This window comes from Corylus avellana, chromosome 5, assembly GCF_965113065.1.
Source record: "Corylus avellana chromosome 5, dhCorAvel1.hap1.2, whole genome shotgun sequence".
NCBI lineage: Eukaryota > Viridiplantae > Streptophyta > Magnoliopsida > Fagales > Betulaceae > Corylus > Corylus avellana.
In genome coordinates, this window is record NC_142494.1 from 1,620,972 (window position 1) to 1,640,532 (window position 19,561).

Consider the following 19,561-nt stretch of genomic DNA (forward strand, 5'->3'; position numbering starts at 1 on the left):
TGATGGTCATTGTGCGAGTTCTAGGGTTGTGATCGGCAAACCATTTCATCCCTTCAACACCACTATTCACACACCATTTTTTCAAAAAATCAACATCAAAATATCTTTACTTTTTATATTGTATTATTAATTTTTTATATCACATAATTTACATTTTATTACTATTTAAATAAATAAAAATTACAAAACAAGACCTTTTCACCTTTCAATACAAAAAATTCAAAACTTTATACTATAATCAATCCACGTGTGTTACAATAACATAGGCAGGCAAAATGATTTGCCAAACACACCCTAGATTTGGTAAATGATGTCATTTATGTTCATATTAAATTTAGCTGAATTTTCTCCCTTGAACACTATAGCAAGTCAAACCCTTGGGCAGCAATGAAAGTATCAAACAGATGCAGAGTATGTTCAAATTTTTAAATGATGATACTTTTTTCATAATTATCACTTTCTTCTAAAACATCTATCCTTTTGATAAAAGAACATCATTCACCAACTTGTCTAAGTTGATGGATGAAGACCCATGCGGACCAGTGGCCTCTTCGGCCAACTTTTTCCACTCCATGGCCTTTTTCTTCATTTGCTTACCTTTGTTTCCCTCCATCAACTCTCTCACAATCTTCTCCACTTCCCCTCTCTTGGCACCATTATCAATCTCCATGCCAATGCCCCATTCATTGCAAGCATACTTACAGTTTGTTTGCTGATCCCCAATGAATGGACAACAAATCATGGGCACTCCTGCACAAACGCTTTCAGTAATTGAATTCCACCCGCAGTGAGTTAAGAACCCTCCGATGGATGAGTGGTTAAGCACTTCTTCTTGAGGGCACCAACTTGCTATTAGTCCTCTTCCTTTGGTTTCTTCCACGAATTCAGGTGGCAAAATCGCTGATTCTCCAACAACTAAATCGGGCCTAATTATCCACAAAAACGTGAACTTGCTATTTGCAAGTCCCCAACCAATCTCGGCCAACTGCTGTGGTGTCATAACAATGACGCTTCCAAAGCTCACATAAATTACTGAGTTGGGTGCTTTAGAGTTAAGCCAATTGAGGCACTCGGTATCTTCTTTCCACAAGTTATACCCAATTGATTTAAGAGGATCTTTGGATAAGTGATTAAGTAGTAGTTGTAGAGGGCCAATGGCATATACGCAAGGAAACATGGGGGAGAGAGCATCCAAAACCTCTTGCTCTAACACGTCAAATGTGTGGATAACGATTCCTGAAGCTTTAGGAGCTATCTCTACTGCTTCAACGGTCAGTTTGAAGAACGGATCATTTGGATTTGTAGTAATAAAAGTATTTGGGAGATCCCTCAATCGAATATTTCTCATACTTGGAATCCAGTCTATAACTGTGTCTAGAAACCCATTTGTTAAATAACTCTCATCTGCAAAAAGAAATAATTTGTTTTTTTAGTTTAAAAACTTGTAATCAATAATAATATTAGAGATAATCCATGATTTCAGTAGGGTGTTTCCTTTTTGTGTTATACCTTTAAGGGGTGTGAAGCCTTTTTCCCTAAGACGAGGAAACTGCATAGCACCCATTAACGTGCAAGCAGCGATCGTGAAGAGCATTACAATAGGGATTCCAAGCTTTTGAGCAACAGTTTGAGTGAATGGCATGCAACCATCTGAGATGATGCATGTCACTAGAGGATTGTTTGAAGAAGTTGCAGTACTGTTGAGTTTGAGGAGGAGGTCTGAAAATGGAGCCAAGAACTTTTGCACAACGGATTCGCAAGCAGCATCAACGTCTTGGGTAGCGTTGGGATCCGATGGAGGAAGGCTCTCTGAAATAGTTTTGAATTGGAAGTCAGGCAACCCATCTAAGGAGTTGGGACCTCCGGATTTCAGAAAACGTTGATGGTTGGACTCAGTGTTGACAAAGGTTATGTAAAAACCTTTGCCATGGAGAAGCTTTGCAAATTTGAGCATGGCCATTAAGTGGCTGTGACCTGGCAATGGAAGACAAACTGCATGAGCCTTTTCACCTTTTACTATCTTTGAATCCATTTCCTTCTCTCTCTCTGCTCTAGTCCTCTGTGAATATATATATATATATATACATATATATATATATATATATGGCTACAATTCGGCCCTTATCCTTTATCCCCTTGACCTTGAACAGATCATTACCAGTTATGAGACAAATTAATATGCACTTAAACCTGAGGCTGCCAGCTCCTTCAAAGGGGTAACGTCATTGCAAACGTTTGTAAATTAACACGTGTCTGCATCTTTGAAAACAACACCCTCTCACGTCTCCTTCCCATCTGTTTCCGGGACCCGAAGTGAATGACCGTTTCAAAAGCAGCTTAACCCACCTGTCCGTATACTAAAATCTGATTTTTTTTTTTATAATTATTTTATAATTAAAAAAAATACACAAACACTATATAAAAAATAAAAAAATAAAGTGAAAAGTCTAAACCTATGTAAAAAAGTTTGGGAGCCTAAAAATGTGTTTAACACTCAAAAAATTCGTTTGAAAAAAAAAAAGTACATGTTTGATTAAACAAATTGAAAGTGCTTTTAAGGGTCTCAAAGCCCAAAAAATGACCAAAACACATTTCTGACAAAAGCTTAAACATAGAATTTTTGCTAAAAAGCGTTTTTTTACTTCAAAACTATATTTTTCAAACATAACATCAAACATGCTATTCACTTTTGGCATAAGGGGTTGATTGTTAACAACTTAATTAACAACCTTCCCTCTCTTGGATGCTATTCACTTTTCTTTTCTTTTTTAAATAATAATAATAATAACATCAAAATATTCAATTTTTATATCACTTCATTTTTTTTTTTTACAATTATACAAATAAGAAAATCACTGCAAATAAAGATTTTTCACTTTACAATACAACTTTTTCCTTTTTTTATACCAATCATTATTCTATCTTTTTTTCCACAAAAAACATAAATAGTATCTAGGTAAGAGCACTCTTTGCAGCCTCACCAAAACAATGTTTTGGTTATTTTGGTAAAGCAATTTTGTGAGAGTGTCTAAAATCTTTCATTTTTAGCCTCACCATTTTACCAAAATAAAATGGTGAGTGAACAATACTCACTATCTTTAGGGCTTGTTTGAAATTGCGTTTAAGGAACTTAAAAGTACTTTTAACACTTAAAGAGTCTGTTTGAAGAAAAAAGTACTCATTTGATAAAAAAATTTAAAGCACTTTTAAAGGTCCAAAAAGCTTAAAGATGACCAAAAAACACTTTTGGCAAAAGCTTAAAAATAAAGCTTTTACCCAAAAACGCTTTTTGACTTAAAAATTATATTTTTCAAACGCAATAGTGAATATTATTCACTCACCAAATAAATAATAAATAATATAAATTTTATCTTGCATTCCCTATTCTTTGAAAAAAAAAATTAAATTCAATATGTCTTTAAAAAATAATATTTAAATGGATTAGTAAAAGTTAATAGTTAAAATAGTGAGGTTGTTAGGGTGCTTTAAAAGAGTTGATAGTTAAAATAGAGAAAAATATACTTTTTGTTATTTTAGTGAGTAAAATTTGATGAGTCCTCTAAAGGGAGTTTAACAAACAATCCCTAATTAATTATTTAATTTTGTGTTAAATTCATTCGTCATTGATCACTTTCGGTTTCGGAGGAAACAAATAGGAAGGAGACGAGGGTGTTGTTATTCAAAGATGGAGGATGGAATTTAGTGAAGGTTGGATAAGCTTTAAGTCGTTATTCAAAGATGGAGGATGGAATTTAGTGATAGTTGGATATGCTTTAAGTCAACCGATTATTAAAACTGCTATCGTTTCCAAAAAGTAGTTTCTTTTTCAATGACATTTTGGACAATATCCTACTCATCAAAAGTGTTAAACATATTGCTGAAGAAGTCCCTGAAGTTTCTGTTACTGCTGAAGTCTTCTAGTCTTACTACATCTCTAGTCTTCTAGTCTTACTACATCTCTTTCCTTATCTTTAAGTCATCTATTTGCATTCTACTTCTCTTGTTCTCTTGTTATTAATTTCAGATTAGTATTAAGTCTTATGTTAGGATTATGTTATTAGTTTTTGAATTCACATCAACTTATGTTATCAAAGTTGGTGATGGATTATATTTGTATTTTTTGTTCTATTTAATCTTAATGAGAAAGCAGCACAAATCATTCTGCAAAATCACGTTCTCTAAGAACTCTTTTATGGTATCAGAGCCATTATAGGCATACGCCCTTATCTTAAGCTGCTTTCTTTTCTTTTCTCTTTTTCTTCTGCATCACACAAACAGCTCTTCTATGGCAGTCAATACCTCCTTTTCTGCTCCTTCTTTTTCCCCACCTACCCTTTCTCAATTCAATGGAAAGCTTGAAGGTCCAAACTATCTTGGTTGGAAAACTCAATTCATGCCTATCCTGCGCACCCATGAATTATTAGGCATCGTGGATGAAACCGAACCATGCCCTGCTCAATTTATCACTGATGACAATGGTAAAGAAACCCTCAATCCATAATTCACCATCTGGAATAGAAAGGATCAATGCATCCTAAGTTGGATCAATGTCATATTATCTGAGAAGGTCTTGTCCACAGTTTATGGACTTGATACTTCCAAACAAGTTTGGTCAGCCCTAGCAACCAGGTTTGCTAATGATTCTAGGTCTCGAATTGCCAATATCAAAAGACAATTACTGAGTCTTCACCAAGGCTCCTTGACCTGCTCAGACTACATTCAATCAGCCAAAGTATGGTCTGATCAACTAGCTGCTGTGGGAAAACCTATCTCTGATGAGGACCTCATTTCATTCCTTCTCAATGGCCTCAATCCCTCCTTCAACAGCTTTGTCACCACTGTCTCCCTCCTAACTCGAGAGAAACAACTCTCTCTTGATGATTTCCAAGAAGAACTCATCAATCATGAAACATTGATCAATCAACAGCAAGCCTCAACAGTTGACACTTCAACCTTTGCCTTGTTTACACAGAAACAAGGTCAGAAATTATCCAAGAACCGTGGTGGGTATCCTCCCAGAAATTTCAGTTCTAGACCCCCTGCTGCCAAATTTTTTGCTGCTGCCCCTGCATTCACCACAGCCCCAAGGTACAGCAGGCCTCCTGGTCCAAGGTCTCCTTATTCCCCTGCACCAAGGTACAACACTCCTACTTATGCTCCTACTCCAAGGTACAATAATACACCTGCTTTGTTGCCAACTCCTAGCACTAGTCAGCCATCTCGCATGCCATGTCAAATATGTGGAAGAGTCAATCACCAAGCACTAGATTGCTACTATAGGATGGATTACTCCTATCAAGGAAGACACCCTCCTCCTCAATTGGCAGCAATGGTGGCGCAATCCAACAATGCCTTTGAAGACCCTCAATGGTTTGCTGACAGTGCCGCCAACACACATATTACTCAAGACTTGGAGAACCTTAATGTTCAGGAACCTTTTCAACAACATGACACTGTTGCCGTGGGGAATGGTACAGCTCTTACCATAGCAAGTTCTGGTTCTACCACTCTTCAAGCCCCTCATTCTAATTCTAGTTTTAAATTGAATAATGTCTTACACTGTCCTGAATCAACTGCAAATCTAGTCTCAATTCAACGCTTTTGTGTAGATAATTCTTGCTACTTTATTCTAACCTCATCTCATTTTTTTATCATTGATCTTCAGACAAAGGCAATCCTCTTGGAAGGGAAGAGTGAGAATGGCATGTATCCTCTCAAGCTGGGCAGGAAGTCTCACAACAACAACAACAAGTCTTTTATAACTTTATTAGGAATAAGAACATCATCCTTAGTATGGCATTTTAGGTTAGGTCATCCATCTAATGATGTAGTTACTCGAGTTGTTCGAGATAACAATTTACCTATTTTGCATTCAAATTATGTTTCAGATTCAAATTTCAATAAAAATTTGCTTTGTGGTTCGTGCCAATTGGGTAAAAGTAAGAAACAAACTTTTTCTCCATCTACCCGTGTCTCTTTATTTCCTCTTCAACTTATTCACACTGACATCTGGACCTCTCCAGTACTGTCAATCAGTGGATACAAATATTATATAGTTTTTGTGGATGATTTTTCAAGATTCACTTGGATCTATCCCCTACACACAAAATCAGCAACCTATGATACATTCCTCAAGTTTAAACTTCTAGTTGAAAAACAATTCTCTACATCCATTAAAGCAATCCAATCTGATGGAGGAGGAGAGTTCACATCCCATCTCTTCCAAACTTTCCTCAACAACAATGGAATTGAACATAGAAAAAGCTGCCCTTATACTTCCCCTCAAAATGGTCTTGCCGAAAGAAAACTAAGACACATTCTTGAAACCGGTTTAACCTTATTAGCCCACTCTCACCTCTCAAATAAATATTGGGTTGATTCTTTTCTTACTGCAGTGTTTGTCATTAATAGGTTGCCTACACCCACTCTTCAAAATATGTCTCCCTATTCTAAACTCTATTCTAAAGCTCCTGACTACCAAAGACTTAGAGTCTTTGGCTGCTTATGCTACCCATTGCTCCGGCCCTATAATGCCCACAAACTTGAATATAGATCTAAGCCTTGTATCTTTTTAGGTTACAACTATGCAGGTTATAAATGTCTTGATCCAATTACAAACAAAGCTTACCTATCAAGACATGTTGTGTTTGATGAGACTTCTTTTCCAGCTAAGGATCTTGCAGCTGCACAATTTCCTTCCAAGCTGCATGCACAAGGTGATTCTCCTTTCCCTTTACCTGTTTTGTCTACTTTCAATACTAACCCCTGTCCAAGCTCATCAGCAAATACTCCTTTTGCCACTCAACCTCCTCCCACTACTGACTCATCACCAACTGCACCAATCATTCCTGTTGATGAACCAGCTGCTACTGCAGCAACCCAAGATATTCAGCCATCGCATCCTATGCTTACCAGATCTAGGTCACATCTCCTCTCAAATCCACCCTCAATAGATCAACACTCATCCACATCTATAGCACCAAACCCTACCTCAATAGCTGCTGCCCAATCTCCTCTTCAACCATCTCACACAATGACTACCAGGTCTAGAATAGGAAACCTTAAACCTAAAACCTTTTTCTGACTACAAGATGTTCTCCTCTAGATATCCACTGCTTAGTTTTCATACTATGTTACCCGAGTCAGAACCAACTTGCTATAGTAAAGCTGCTCTTGATCCCAGGTGGCAAGATGCCATGAATCTTGAATTTAAGGCACTTCTCTCCAACAAAACATGGACTTTGTGCCCTCGGCCACCTCACCAACATGTTCTTCATAACAAATGGGTGTATAAGATCAAGAGGAAGTCTAATGGTGCAGTAGACAGATTTAAAGCTAGACTGGTTGCAAAGGGTTTTGAACAAACCTCTGGAGTTGATTACACTGAGACTTTCAGTCCAGTCATAAAACCTTCCACCATTAGAATTATACTAGCTTTGGCAGTCCATTTCAACTGGGTAATTAGACAGTTGGACATCTCTAATGCATTTCTTCATGGCTCTCTCAATGAGGAAGTGTATATGGAACAACCAAAGGGTTTTGTTGACAAGGAGAATCCTAAAATGGTGTGCAAACTGCAAAAGGCAATCTATGGTCTCAAACAAGCCCCTCGAGCCTGGTTTCATAGATTGTCTTGCTACTTACTTGATATAGGCTTCACTGCCTCTCTAGTTGACACTTCTTTATTTATTTTTCTCACTGGCAACATTAAAGTTTTTATGTTGATATATGTGGATGATATAATTATTACAGGGACACATCCTCAGTTGATTACTAAGATTATTGGGCAAATGCAGCAGGAATTTCCTGTTAAAGACTCAGGCTCTCTAAGTTTCTTTCTTGGCATACAGGTTACTCAAAGCTCTACAGGGCTTCATCTCTGCCAAGCAAAATATGTTACTAACATCCTTCATAGAACCAAGATGACAGAAGCAAAGCCTGCAAAGTCCCCATGCTCATCTGGTTCTCAGTTGTCCAGCTTGAATGGAGAGTCCCTGCTTGATCCTTTTGAGAATAGAAGTGTAGTAGGTGCTCTTCAATACTGCACTCTAACTCGACCTGATATAGCCTTTTCTGTGAATCAGCTTTGTCAACATATGCATCATCCAACTGTTACTCACTGGTCAGCAGCTAAGAGAGTTCTCAGATACCTCAAGAACACCCTCCATCATGGCTTGTTTTACTCCCGCACAAACCTTCAACTAAATGCCTTTTGTGATTCTGATTGGGCTGGCTGTCCAGATGATAGGAGATCCACTTCTGACTTTGCAATTTTTGTTGGTAATTGCTTAATCTCTTGGAGTTCAAAGAAACAACCTGTGGTCTCAAGATCAAGCATAGAGGCTGAGTATAGATCGCTCGCAATTACTACTACTGAGTTGTTTTGGTTAGGAATGTTATTTCAAGAGATACAAATTCCTCTTCCAAAGGCTCCAGTTGTCTGGTGTGACAATGTAAGTGCACTATCCTTGGCTGCCAATCCGGTCTATCATGCTAGAACAAAGCATATCGAAGTTGATTATCACTACATTAGAGAAAAAGTCCTCAACCGAGACATCATAGTATCTTTCATCGCCACAGCCGACCAAATTGCAGATGTTTTTACAAAAGGTTTATCTTCAGCTCGATTCCTTTATCTCAAGACCAAGCTCCAAGTGATTTCATCCCCTTTTAGCTTGAGGGGGCATGTTAAACATATTGCTGAAGAAGTCCCTGAAGTTTCTGTTACTGCTGAAGTCTTCTAGTCTTACTACATATCTAGTCTTCTAGTTTTACTACATCTCTTTCCTTATCTTTAAGTCATCTATTTGCATTCTACTTCTCTTGTTCTCTTGTTATTAATTTCAGATTAGTATTAAGTCTTATGTTAGGATTATGTTATTAGTTTTTGAATTCACATCAACTTATGTTATCAAAGTTGGTGATGGATTATATTTGTATTTTCTATTCTATTTAATCTTAATGAGAAAGCAGTACAAATCATTCCGCAAAATCACGTTCTCTAAGAACTCTTTTAAGAAGTAAGAGACGTTTGCAATAATGACGTTGATCATTTGAAGGAAGTAGCCTCTTGTTCACGTGCATTTATGGGTGGTAATTTATGTGTGGTAATTAAATTAATGATTTGGTCAGTTGTTTCATATTTATGATGAATAGGTAGATTGATAAAATGTGTGATGTATATATATAAAGTTGCCGCTAATAAGATTCAATCAGCTGCGATAAGATTGAGTAGGGAACAACGATGACTCTGTGATGTATATGTATAAAGTTGTTGCTAATAAGTTCAATCAGCTGCTACAAGATTGAGTAGAGAACATCAACAACTCTGCAGAGTCACCGCTGATGAGGGGTCAATAGCAATAACTCTAAGGGTCGCCGCTATTGACATGAGAATTTTTTTTTTAAAAAAAAAAAAATTAAAAAATATCATTAGCGGCGACATATTGTAGCCGCTATTCAGTGGACAACTGACAGTCGTCGCTAATGAGGGGTCAATAGTAGTTATTCTCAGGGTCGTTGCTATTGACATGAGAAAAAATAAAAATAAAATAAAAATAGGTCATTAGACAACAACGGCGACTTAGAGTCGCCACTGATGAGGGGTCAATAGCGGTCCATTGACAAGAGAAATTTTAAAAAAATAAAAATAGGTCATTAGTGGCGACAATATGTCGCCGCTATTCAGTGAACAACAACAACGTCTATCAATGTCACTGCTCATGATCATGATAGGATCAAATGATCTATCAAAATCGATCGATCCTAATAAATTAGTTCGATTGATCGTGATAGGATCAAATGATCGATTAAACATCCGATTAATCCTAGTGAATTAGTTCGATTAATCCTAGTGAATTAGTTTGATTAATCGTGATAGGATCAAATGTTCAATCGAACATCCGATCAATCCTAGTGAATTAGTTCACTTGATCGTGATAGTATCAAATAATCGATCGAACATCCGATCGATTCTAGTGAATTAGTTCGATTGATTGTGATAGGATCAAATGATCGATTAAACATCTGATCGATCCTAATGCTCAGATCCGATCAATACTAGTACATTAGATCTATTAAACTCTTTGGATTTTATATTATCTTATAATTAATTATAAGATAAATATCTACTTAATGATCTTTATCATCAAATGTTAAATATCTATTATCTTAAAAATTTAAGCTATTAATTAATTATAAAAAAAATCACGTGAATTATATTTTTCCTTAAAAATGTCTTTTATACCCGTATAATTGTTATAGAATTTCAAATTTACCCTACATTTCAAATTAAAATTACTTAAAAAAATTAAAGTGGACAATTGTTGTCGCTATTTGGGTCAATAGCAGCGACTCCCAGGGTCACTACTATTCACATGAGAAAAAAAATATAAATAAATAAATAAATAGGTCATTAGCAGTGACCCATTTGATCAATTTGATCAATCTAGCTACTCATGACAATTTTGGCTACAATTCCAACATCAGAAAGGAATATCCTTTATCCCCTGGATCTTGACTGCATCATTTACTTGACAAGCAACTAAACCAGAGGCTGCTCCTTCAACTAAAGACAAAAGTTTTTGTTCGGCTGGAAGAATTTCTGACAATTTAAGTATATTAAACTCTCATGTGTTTAAAGTATATGCTAAACTTTATCCTGTGTCCCACTTCTTTAATTTTTAATTTTTCTGATGGACACTTGAAGGAGAACTTATCTTGCTTTGATAGGTATTGTGTTCATTCAACAATCCGATCAATTATATACTTGCTGGTAAACACAGTGTAACTAATGTTTTAAAAATAAATAAAAAATCCAGTGGGCAAATAAAAACAAAAAAAAAAAAAAAAAAAAGGAAAGAAGAGTTTTTTTGGAATAAATAATAAATAATTAATCACTGTTGTTGACCTAAATTATAAATTGCTTCATGTCGTATTACAGTAAAATCAAAGATACGGTTATTGAGATATTCAAAAAAAAAAAAAAAAAAGGTACTAAAGTAGCTAATCAAACTACCAAATTGCTTTTACTTTAATACGACATGAATCAATTTGTAATTTAGACCAACTACAGTGACTAATTATTTATTTATTCCAAAAAACATTTTTATTTGTATTTATTCGCCCACTGTTTTTTTTTTTTCTAAAAAATTGTTTGGTTTTTTTTACAATTATTTTATTATTTTATTTGTTAAAAGAATAGGGGTATTATAGGAATATAAAAAATAAGTGGCATTTTTTTATACATTTTGATAGTTTTGGAGCTACTTTAGTACCTTTTAAACATTAGGGGCTATATTGCAAATGACTGGTAATTTGAGGAGTTTTTTTATATTTTTCCCTTATTTAATTTCAAATATGGAGGCTGAAATCACCTCAACCTATTAGTCAAATTGCTATAACTTTTAAAAAGTCTCTATAATTAATAGATGTTTACAATTACGTTGCTTACATAATATCATTGCCGGGAAGTATATAATACATTGGATTGTTTAATGATCACAATACCTATCAAAGCAAAAGACAAATTCTCCTTCAAGTGTCCATCAGAAAATTAAAAAAGTGGGGCTTAGTATAAAGTTTAACATGTACTTTATACATACGAGAGTTTAATATACTTAATTGTCAGAAATTCTTCCAGCTAAATTAATTTGAACAAAAACTTTTGTCTTAATTTGAAGGAGCCGCCTCTGTTTCATGCTTGTCAAGTAAATGATGAAGTCAAAAAGGGGATAGAGGATATTCAATGCTTTCGGATGTTGGAATTGTAGCCAAAATTGTCATGAGTAGCTAGATTGATCAAATGGGTCATTATATAAGAAGATACAATGAAACTACACACTTAACAGATCAAAGAGAGAGGGAAATGGATTCCAAGGCTCATGCAGTTTGTATTCCATTCCCAATTCAAAGCCACATAAAGGCCATGCTCAAATTTGCAAAGCTTCTCCACGGCAAAGATTTTCACATAACTTTTGTGAACACGGAGTTCAACCATCAACGTTTTCTAAAATCTGGAGGCCCCAAGTCCTTGGATGGCTTGCCTGACTTCCAATTCAAAACCATTCCAGACAGCCTTCATCCATCGGATTCCAACGCTACCCAAGATATTGATGCTCTTAGCGAATCCATTATGGAAAACTTCTTGGCTCCATTTTCAGACATCCTTCTCGAACTCAACACTACTGCAACTTCTTCAAACAATCCTCCTGTGACTTGCATTATTGCGGATGGTTTCCTAGCATTCACTCACACTGCTGCTCGTGAGCTTGGAATCCCTATTTTAGTGCTCTTCACCGTCTCTGCTTGCAGCTTAATGGGTTTTATGCAGTTTCCCCGTCTCAGGGACAAAGGCCTCACACCCCTTAAAGGTATAACACAAAAGGGAAACACCCTTCTGAAATCATGGATTATCTCTAATATTATTATTGATTACAAGTTTCCAAACTAAAAAAAAAAATTATTTATTTTTGCAGATGAGAGTTTTCTGACAAATGGGTTTCTAGACACAGTTATAGACTGGATTCCAGGTATGAGAGATATCCGATTGAGGAATCTCCCAAATTCTTTTATTACTACAAATCCGAATGATCCTGTCTTCAAACTGACCGTTGAAGCAGTAGAGAGAGCTCCTAAAGCTTCAGGAATTATTGTTCACACATTTGACGCGTTAGAGCATGAGGTTTTGGATGCTCTCTCCCCCATGTTTCCTTCTGTATATGCCATTGGCCCTCAGCAACTACTACTTAATCACTCACCGAAAGACCCTCTGAAATCAACTGGGTATAGTTTGTGGAAAGAAGAAACTGAGTGCCTTAATTGGCTTAACTCTAAGGCACCAAACTCAGTGATTTATGTGAACTTTGGCAGCATTAGTGTCATGACACCACAGCAGTTGGTTGAGTTTGGCTGGGGACTTGCAAATAGCAAGTTCATGTTTCTGTGGATAATTAGGCCTGATTTAGTTGTTGATGATTCAGCGATTTTGCCACCTGAGTTCGTGGAAGAAACTGAAGGAAGAGGACTAATAGTTAGTTGGTGCCCTCAAGAGGAAGTGCTTAACCACTCTTCCATTGGAGGGTTCTTAACTCACTGCGGGTGGAATTCGATTATTGAAAGTGTTTGTGCAGGTGTGCCCATGATTTGTTGTCCATTCTTTGGGGATCAGCAAACAAACTGTAAGTGTGCTTGCAATGAATGGGGCATTGGCATTGAGATTGATAATGGTGCCAAGAGATGGAAAGTGGAGAAGATAGTGAGAGAATTGATGGAGGGAAACAAGGGTAAGAAAATGAAGAAAAAGGCCATGGAGTGGAAAAAATTGGCCGAAGAGGCCACTAGTCCACATGAGTCTTCATACATCAACTTGGACAAGTTGGTGAATGATGTTCTTTTATCAAAAGGATAGATGTTTTAGAAGAAAGTGATAATTATGAAAAATGTATCAACATTTAAAAATTTGAGCATACTTTGCATCCGTTTGATACTTTGATTGCTGCCCAAGGATTTGACTTGCCATACTCTGCATCTGTTCATGGGAGAAAATTCAACTAAATTTAATATGAAAATAAATGACTTCATTTACCACATCTAATAATTCCATATAAAAATAAATGACACTATTCTAAAAATATCATTATTTTGAATTATATTAAAATTTTAATATTTGACATATGGGAAAGCATATCTTTTTTGTAAATACTCTTTAATATTTGAACAAGGATTTTCTCCTCAAACCCACTCTATTTTTTTTTTTTAATACCTTCAAGCATCTCATAAATATATAAACCTGCTTAACTACCGCGCTCAAAAGAAACAATATCTAAGATACACAGAACCTCTTCCAAAAGAACATGTTCATCACTAAGAGAAAGCGCTTCATTTGCAAGTCGATGGGCTTCTTCATGGCTACTACGTCTCACATTTTCATCACTAAATCAGCACATCCTAACAAGTCAGCAATTTTATGATTCAAGGTCCACGTTTCATGCTTGGCAGCCGTAATCTCCATATTGATATGAGAAATGCTATTTTTCTTTCTCTTATCCAACTTCTATCCAACTCCATCCATATTTTTTTCAAATCAAACTTTGGATCTGTAGTGGTGAATTTGAAAAAGAGTTAAACACAAGATATAGACAATAATTGAAAGAATAGCAGGTCGCTATTAATATACCAAGCATCCAACCGATTAGCCTTGAGAAGAGAAAACTGACCTTGGCTAGGTTATTGGCCTTGAGGTTGCCAAAAGGCCCAAAACTCCATTGTTCTCCAACAAGACTTTTATCAATATGGATAGGGGTGCAAAGGCGGGCGGTAAAAACCGCCCGCTAACCGCTATAACTGCCAACCGCTTAACCGCCTAACCGCATTAACCGCTAACCGCCTAACCGCATTAACCGCCTAGCGGTTAGCAGTTATTGGGTCTACTAACCGTAACCGCTAACTGCCTTTTTATATAATATATTTTTAAATTATAATTATAAAAATATTTATACATATAACATAATCACTTGATCATTAAATCACAATTTTTTTAAAAAATAATTAAATCACAATTTGAGTATTAATATATTATCACTATAATTTATATGATTATATCATATAATCACTTGATCATTAAATTACAATTTTTTTTTAAAAAAATAATTAAATCACAATTTGAGTATTAATATATTATCACTATAATCTATATGATTATATCACATGAGATTGATCATTAAATTATTTGATTATATAATAACAAATTATACATTTATAATATGACATAACTCATAAGTATATCAATTCATACTAATACAACAATTAAATATCTAGAGACTTATTTCCAATGTATGTTATAAACTTATAAGTCTATATAAGTCTACATATGTATATGAATAATATAAATGTATAATATCAATACTTAATCATATGATTCAATGACAATTCAAATATTTTATTCAAGATTTCAAGTGAATCATATTATTAATGTATAATGATGATATGATTCGTATAATATCAAATTAAGTAATTAACATTGGATTAAACAATGACTAATGTGTTACTTATAAACACAATTTAAGTATTAATATATTATCATTATAATTTTAGTAATTTATATATTATCACTATAATTGATATGATTATATCACATGATGACTTGATCATTAAATCATATGATTATATAATAATAAATAATGCATATATAATATGACATAACTCATAAGTCATAAGTCTACAAGTTAATCATATGATTCATGTACAATGATAATCACAATTGATTCAATGGAATTAAACAATATATTACTTATAACTACAAGTCTACAATTTAATTAAAGCATTATTAGATACTTTAGGAATTTAGGATTTAGAAGATATTAAAAATACAAGAAAAAAAAATGAGGGTAAAAAAAAGCCCAAAAAGCCCTAAAGAAAGCCTAAAAAGCCCAAAAAAAAGCCCAATTTTAAAAAAGCGGTTAGCGGGCGGTTATCTATTTCGCTAACTGCTAACCGTTAGGCGGTTGCGGTTAGTGAAATCTACTAACCGCTAAGGCGGTTACGGTTAGCGGTTATTGCCACTAACCGTTAACCGTAACCGCCTTTGCACCCCTAAATATGGAATATATCAATTTACCTTAATTTTCTGTCTTTTCTTTTATATTTCCTTTGTCTTGCGTCACAACCATTCAAAGCATGGACGAAACTAGGAATTTAGCTTTAGGGGAGCCAAATTGTATCAAAAAAAATTTCCAATGACCAAAACAAATTGTGTTAGATTTGGGTCGACCTGCCAACTCGTTAAGTGTCAGGCCTAACACAAGCCGTTTACCTAAATAAATCAAACTCCTTAACTCTGACATGACCCACTAAAATAAGCAGATGATACGATAAAACCTGTTTCATGAACGTGTCATGTTGAGTTGACCCGATACGATTTGCAATAAATAAGTTGTGTTGGGTTGACCAAAACATAACTCATTTGACCTGTTATTTGATTAAAAAAAAAAAAAAAAAAAAACGTCAATCTATAAATTAAACTCATACAGCCTAAACCAAGTCCCAAGCTGTTCAGGTGGTGAAATAGACTCAAAGCTTATACTTTCCGAATGTACTCTCATCAAGAGTTGATGCAAATGTCTACTTTCGTTGCTTCGAATGGCTTGGTACTTGGTAGGGAAATGTTTTCCTTTTATCTGGTCTCAAAACGATAATAAACTAAATGACACATGCATCCCTTCCCAGTTCACACAAACATATATAAACACCCCACGAAAGCAAAATTTGATCTCACATTATTTGTATTTATTTGTCTTGATGGTCATTGTGCGAGTTCTCGGGTTGTGATTGGCAAACCATTTCATCCCCTCGATCAACACCACTATTCATGCACCACTTTTCCAAAAAATCAACATAAAAATATTTTCACTTTTTATATTACATTATTCATTTTTTACATCACATCATTTACTTTTTATTACTATCCAGATAATAAATAAAATATTACAAAACAAAACTTTCAATACAATAAATTCAAAACTTTATACTATAATCAATCTAAGTGTGTTACAATAACATAGGCAAAATGATTTGCCAAACACGCCCTAGATTTGGTAAATGATGTCATTTATGTTCATATTAAATTTAGCTGGATTTTCTCCCTTAACACCATAACAAGTCAAACCCTTGGGCAGCAATCAAACGGATGCAGAGTATACCCAAATTTTTAAATGATGATACTTTTACGTTATTATCACTTTCTTCTAAAACATCTATCCTTTTGATAAAAGAACATCATTCACCAACTTGTCTAAGTTGATGGATGAAGACCCATGTGGACCAGTGGCCTCTTCGGCCAATTTTTTCCACTCCATGGCCTTTTTCTTCATATTCTTACCTTTGTTTCCCTCCATCAACTCTCTCACAATCTTCTCCACTTCCCCTCTCTTGGCACCATTATCAATCTCAATGCCAATGCCCCATTCATTGCAAGCATACTTACAGTTTGTTTGCTGATCCCCAATGAATGGACAACAAATCATGGGCACTCCTGCACAAACGCTTTCAATCATTGAATTCCACCCGCAGTGAGTTAAGAACCCTCCAATGGATGAGTGGTTAAGCACTTCCTCTTGAGGGCACCAACTTGTTATTAGTCCTCTTCCTCTAGTTTCTTCCACGAATTCAGGTGACAAAATCGCTGATTCTCCAACAACTAAATCGGGCCTAATTATCCACAAAAACGTGAACTTGCTATTTGCAAGTCCCCAACCAATCTCGGCCAACTGCTGTGGTGTCATAACAATGACGCTTCCAAAGTTCACATAAATTACTGAGTTGGGTGCCTTAGAGTTAAGCCAATTAAGGCACTCAGTATCTTCTTTCCACAAGCTACACCCAATTGATTTAAGAGGATCTTTGGGTAAGTGATTAAGTAGTAGTTGCTGAGGGCCAATGGCATATACGCAAGGAAACATGGGGGAGAGAGCATCCAAAACCTCTTGCTCTAACACGTCAAATGTGTGAACAACGACTCCTGAAGCTTTAGGAGCTATCTCTACTGCTTCAACGGTCAGTTTGAAGAAAGGATCATTTGGATTTGTAGTAATAAAAGTATTTGGGAGATCCCTCAATCGAATATCTCTCATACCTGGAATCCAGTCTATAACTGTGTCTAGAAACCCATTTGTTAAATAACTCTCATCTGCAAAAAGAAATAAATTTTTTTTAGTTTGGAAACTTGTAATCAATAATAATATTAGAGATAATCCATGATTTCAGTAGGGTGTTTCCTTTTTGTGTTATACCTTTAAGGGGTGTGAAGCCTTTTTCCCTAAGACGAGGAAACTGCATACCACCCATTAAAGTGCAAGCAGCGATCGTGAAGAGCATTACAATAGGGATTCCAAGCTTTTGAGCAACAGTTTGAGTGAATGGCATGAAACCATCTGAGATGATACATGTCACTGGAGGATTGTTTGAAGAAGTTGCAGTACTGTTGAGTTTGAGGAGGATGTCTGAAAATGGAGCCAAGTACTTTTGCATAACGGATTCGGAAACAGCATCAACGTCTTGGGTAGCCTTGGGATCCGATGGAGGAAGGCTGTCTGAAATAGTTTTGAATTGGAAGTCAGGCAACCCATCTAAGGATTTGGGACCTCCGGATTTCAAAAAACCTTGATGGTTGAACTCAGTGTTGACAAAGGTTATGTGAAAACCTTTGCCATGAAGAAGCTTTGCAAATTTGAGCATGGGCTTTATGTGGCTTTGACCTGGCAATGGAAGACAAACTGCATGAGCCTTTTCACCTTTTACTATCTTTGAATCCATTTCCTTCTCTCTCTATGTGCTCTAGTGCTCTTTGAATATATAAGTTCCATGGTATCTCATATATATATAAATCTATCTATTCATCTCAATTTTGGCTACAATTCGAACCTAATCCTTTTTATTTATCCCCTTGACCTTGACCATATCATTTACCAGATACGAGACAAATTAATATGCACTTAAACCAGAGGCTGCCAGCTCGTTCACATGGGTAACGTCATTGCAAACGTTTGTAAACGCATGTCTGCATCTTTGAAAACGACACCCTCCTTCCCATCTGTTTCCTCTAGACCCAAAGTGAATCACAGATTCCAAAAGAAGCTTAACCCACATGTCCGTATACTAAAATCTGATTTTTTTTTATAATGATTTTATAATTAAAAAAAATACACAAAAATTATATAAAAATAATAATAATAAGTGAAAAGTCTAAACCTATGTAAAAAAGTTTGGGAGCCTAAAAATGCATTTAACATTCAAAAATTTCATTTGAAAAAAAAAAAAAAAAAGTACATGTTTGATTAAACAAATTAAAAGTGCTTTTAAGGGTCCCAATGCCTAAAAAATGACTAAAACTCATTTTTAGCAAAAGCTTAAAAATAAAGTTTTTACTAAAAAAAGTTTTTTTTGACTTAAAAGCTATATTTCTCAAATATAACATCAAACATGCTATTCACTTTTGGCATAAGGGGTTGGTCGTTGTTAACAACTTAATTAACAACATCCCCTCTCTTGGATGCTATTCACTTTATTTATTTTATTTTTTTAAAAAAATTAACATCAAAATATTCAATTTTTATATTACATCATTTGTTTTTTACTATTATACAAATAAAAAAATCACTACAAACAAAGATTTTTCACTTTTTCAATACAATTTTTTCCATTTTTTATACCAATCATTATTCTTATTTTTTTCCACAAAAAACATAAATAGTATCTAGGTAAGAGCACTCTTTGCAGCCTCACCAAAACAAGTTTTTGGTTATTTTGGTAAAGCAATTTTGTGAGAGTGTCTAAAATTTTTCATTTTCAGCCTCACCATTTTTACCAAAATAAAATGGTGAGTGAACCGTACTCACTATCTTTAGGGTCTATTTGTGATTGCGTTTAAGGGGTTTAAAAGTGCTTTTAACACTCAAAAAGTCTGTTTGAAGAAAAAATTACTCATTTGGTAAAAAAATTAAAAGCATTTTTAATGTCCAAAAAGCCTAAAAATAGCTAAAAAACACTTTTGAAAAAAGCTTTAAAA

General features: G+C 35.0%; 3 protein-coding genes across 3 annotated transcripts; 1 reads left to right on the plus strand and 2 right to left on the minus strand.

Annotated features, from left to right (window-relative positions):
• Positions 1-420: 420 nt before the first annotated feature.
• On the minus strand, positions 421-2,056 carry LOC132182550 (7-deoxyloganetin glucosyltransferase). Its single transcript, XM_059595830.2, has 2 exons — positions 1,510-2,056; positions 421-1,404 (listed from the first exon to the last, which is right to left on the minus strand). Exons 1-2 carry the CDS (start codon positions 2,030-2,032, stop codon positions 473-475), a joined length of 1,455 nt encoding a protein of 484 aa, XP_059451813.2. The 5' UTR covers positions 2,033-2,056; the 3' UTR covers positions 421-472.
• Positions 2,057-11,866: 9,810 nt separating this feature from the next.
• LOC132180727 (7-deoxyloganetin glucosyltransferase-like) lies at positions 11,867-13,408 on the plus strand. The gene is made up of 2 exons (XM_088516479.1): positions 11,867-12,371; positions 12,477-13,408. Exons 1-2 carry the CDS (start codon positions 11,867-11,869, stop codon positions 13,406-13,408), a joined length of 1,437 nt encoding a protein of 478 aa, XP_088372605.1.
• Positions 13,409-16,546: 3,138 nt separating this feature from the next.
• Positions 16,547-18,315, minus strand: LOC132182850 (7-deoxyloganetin glucosyltransferase-like). Its single transcript, XM_059596204.2, has 2 exons — positions 17,787-18,315; positions 16,547-17,683 (listed from the first exon to the last, which is right to left on the minus strand). The coding sequence occupies exons 1-2, from the start codon at positions 18,307-18,309 to the stop codon at positions 16,752-16,754; spliced, it is 1,455 nt and encodes a 484-aa protein (XP_059452187.2). The 5' UTR covers positions 18,310-18,315; the 3' UTR covers positions 16,547-16,751.
• Positions 18,316-19,561: the final 1,246 nt, after the last annotated feature.

Excerpts from the sequence above, each read along its gene's own strand:
- LOC132180727 (XM_088516479.1), top strand. The coding sequence starts at position 11,867 with ATGGATTCCAAGGCTCATGCAGTTTGTATTCCATTCCCAATTCAAAGC. Across the intron at positions 12,372-12,476 it reads AGGCCTCACACCCCTTAAAG|ATGAGAGTTTTCTGACAAAT; the intron begins GTATAACACAAA and ends TTATTTTTGCAG.
- LOC132182550 (XM_059595830.2), bottom strand. The coding sequence starts at position 2,032 with ATGGATTCAAAGATAGTAAAAGGTGAAAAGGCTCATGCAGTTTGTCTT. Across the intron at positions 1,405-1,509 it reads AGGCTTCACACCCCTTAAAG|ATGAGAGTTATTTAACAAAT; the intron begins GTATAACACAAA and ends TTCTTTTTGCAG.
- LOC132182850 (XM_059596204.2), bottom strand. The coding sequence starts at position 18,309 with ATGGATTCAAAGATAGTAAAAGGTGAAAAGGCTCATGCAGTTTGTCTT. Across the intron at positions 17,684-17,786 it reads AGGCTTCACACCCCTTAAAG|ATGAGAGTTATTTAACAAAT; the intron begins GTATAACACAAA and ends TTCTTTTTGCAG.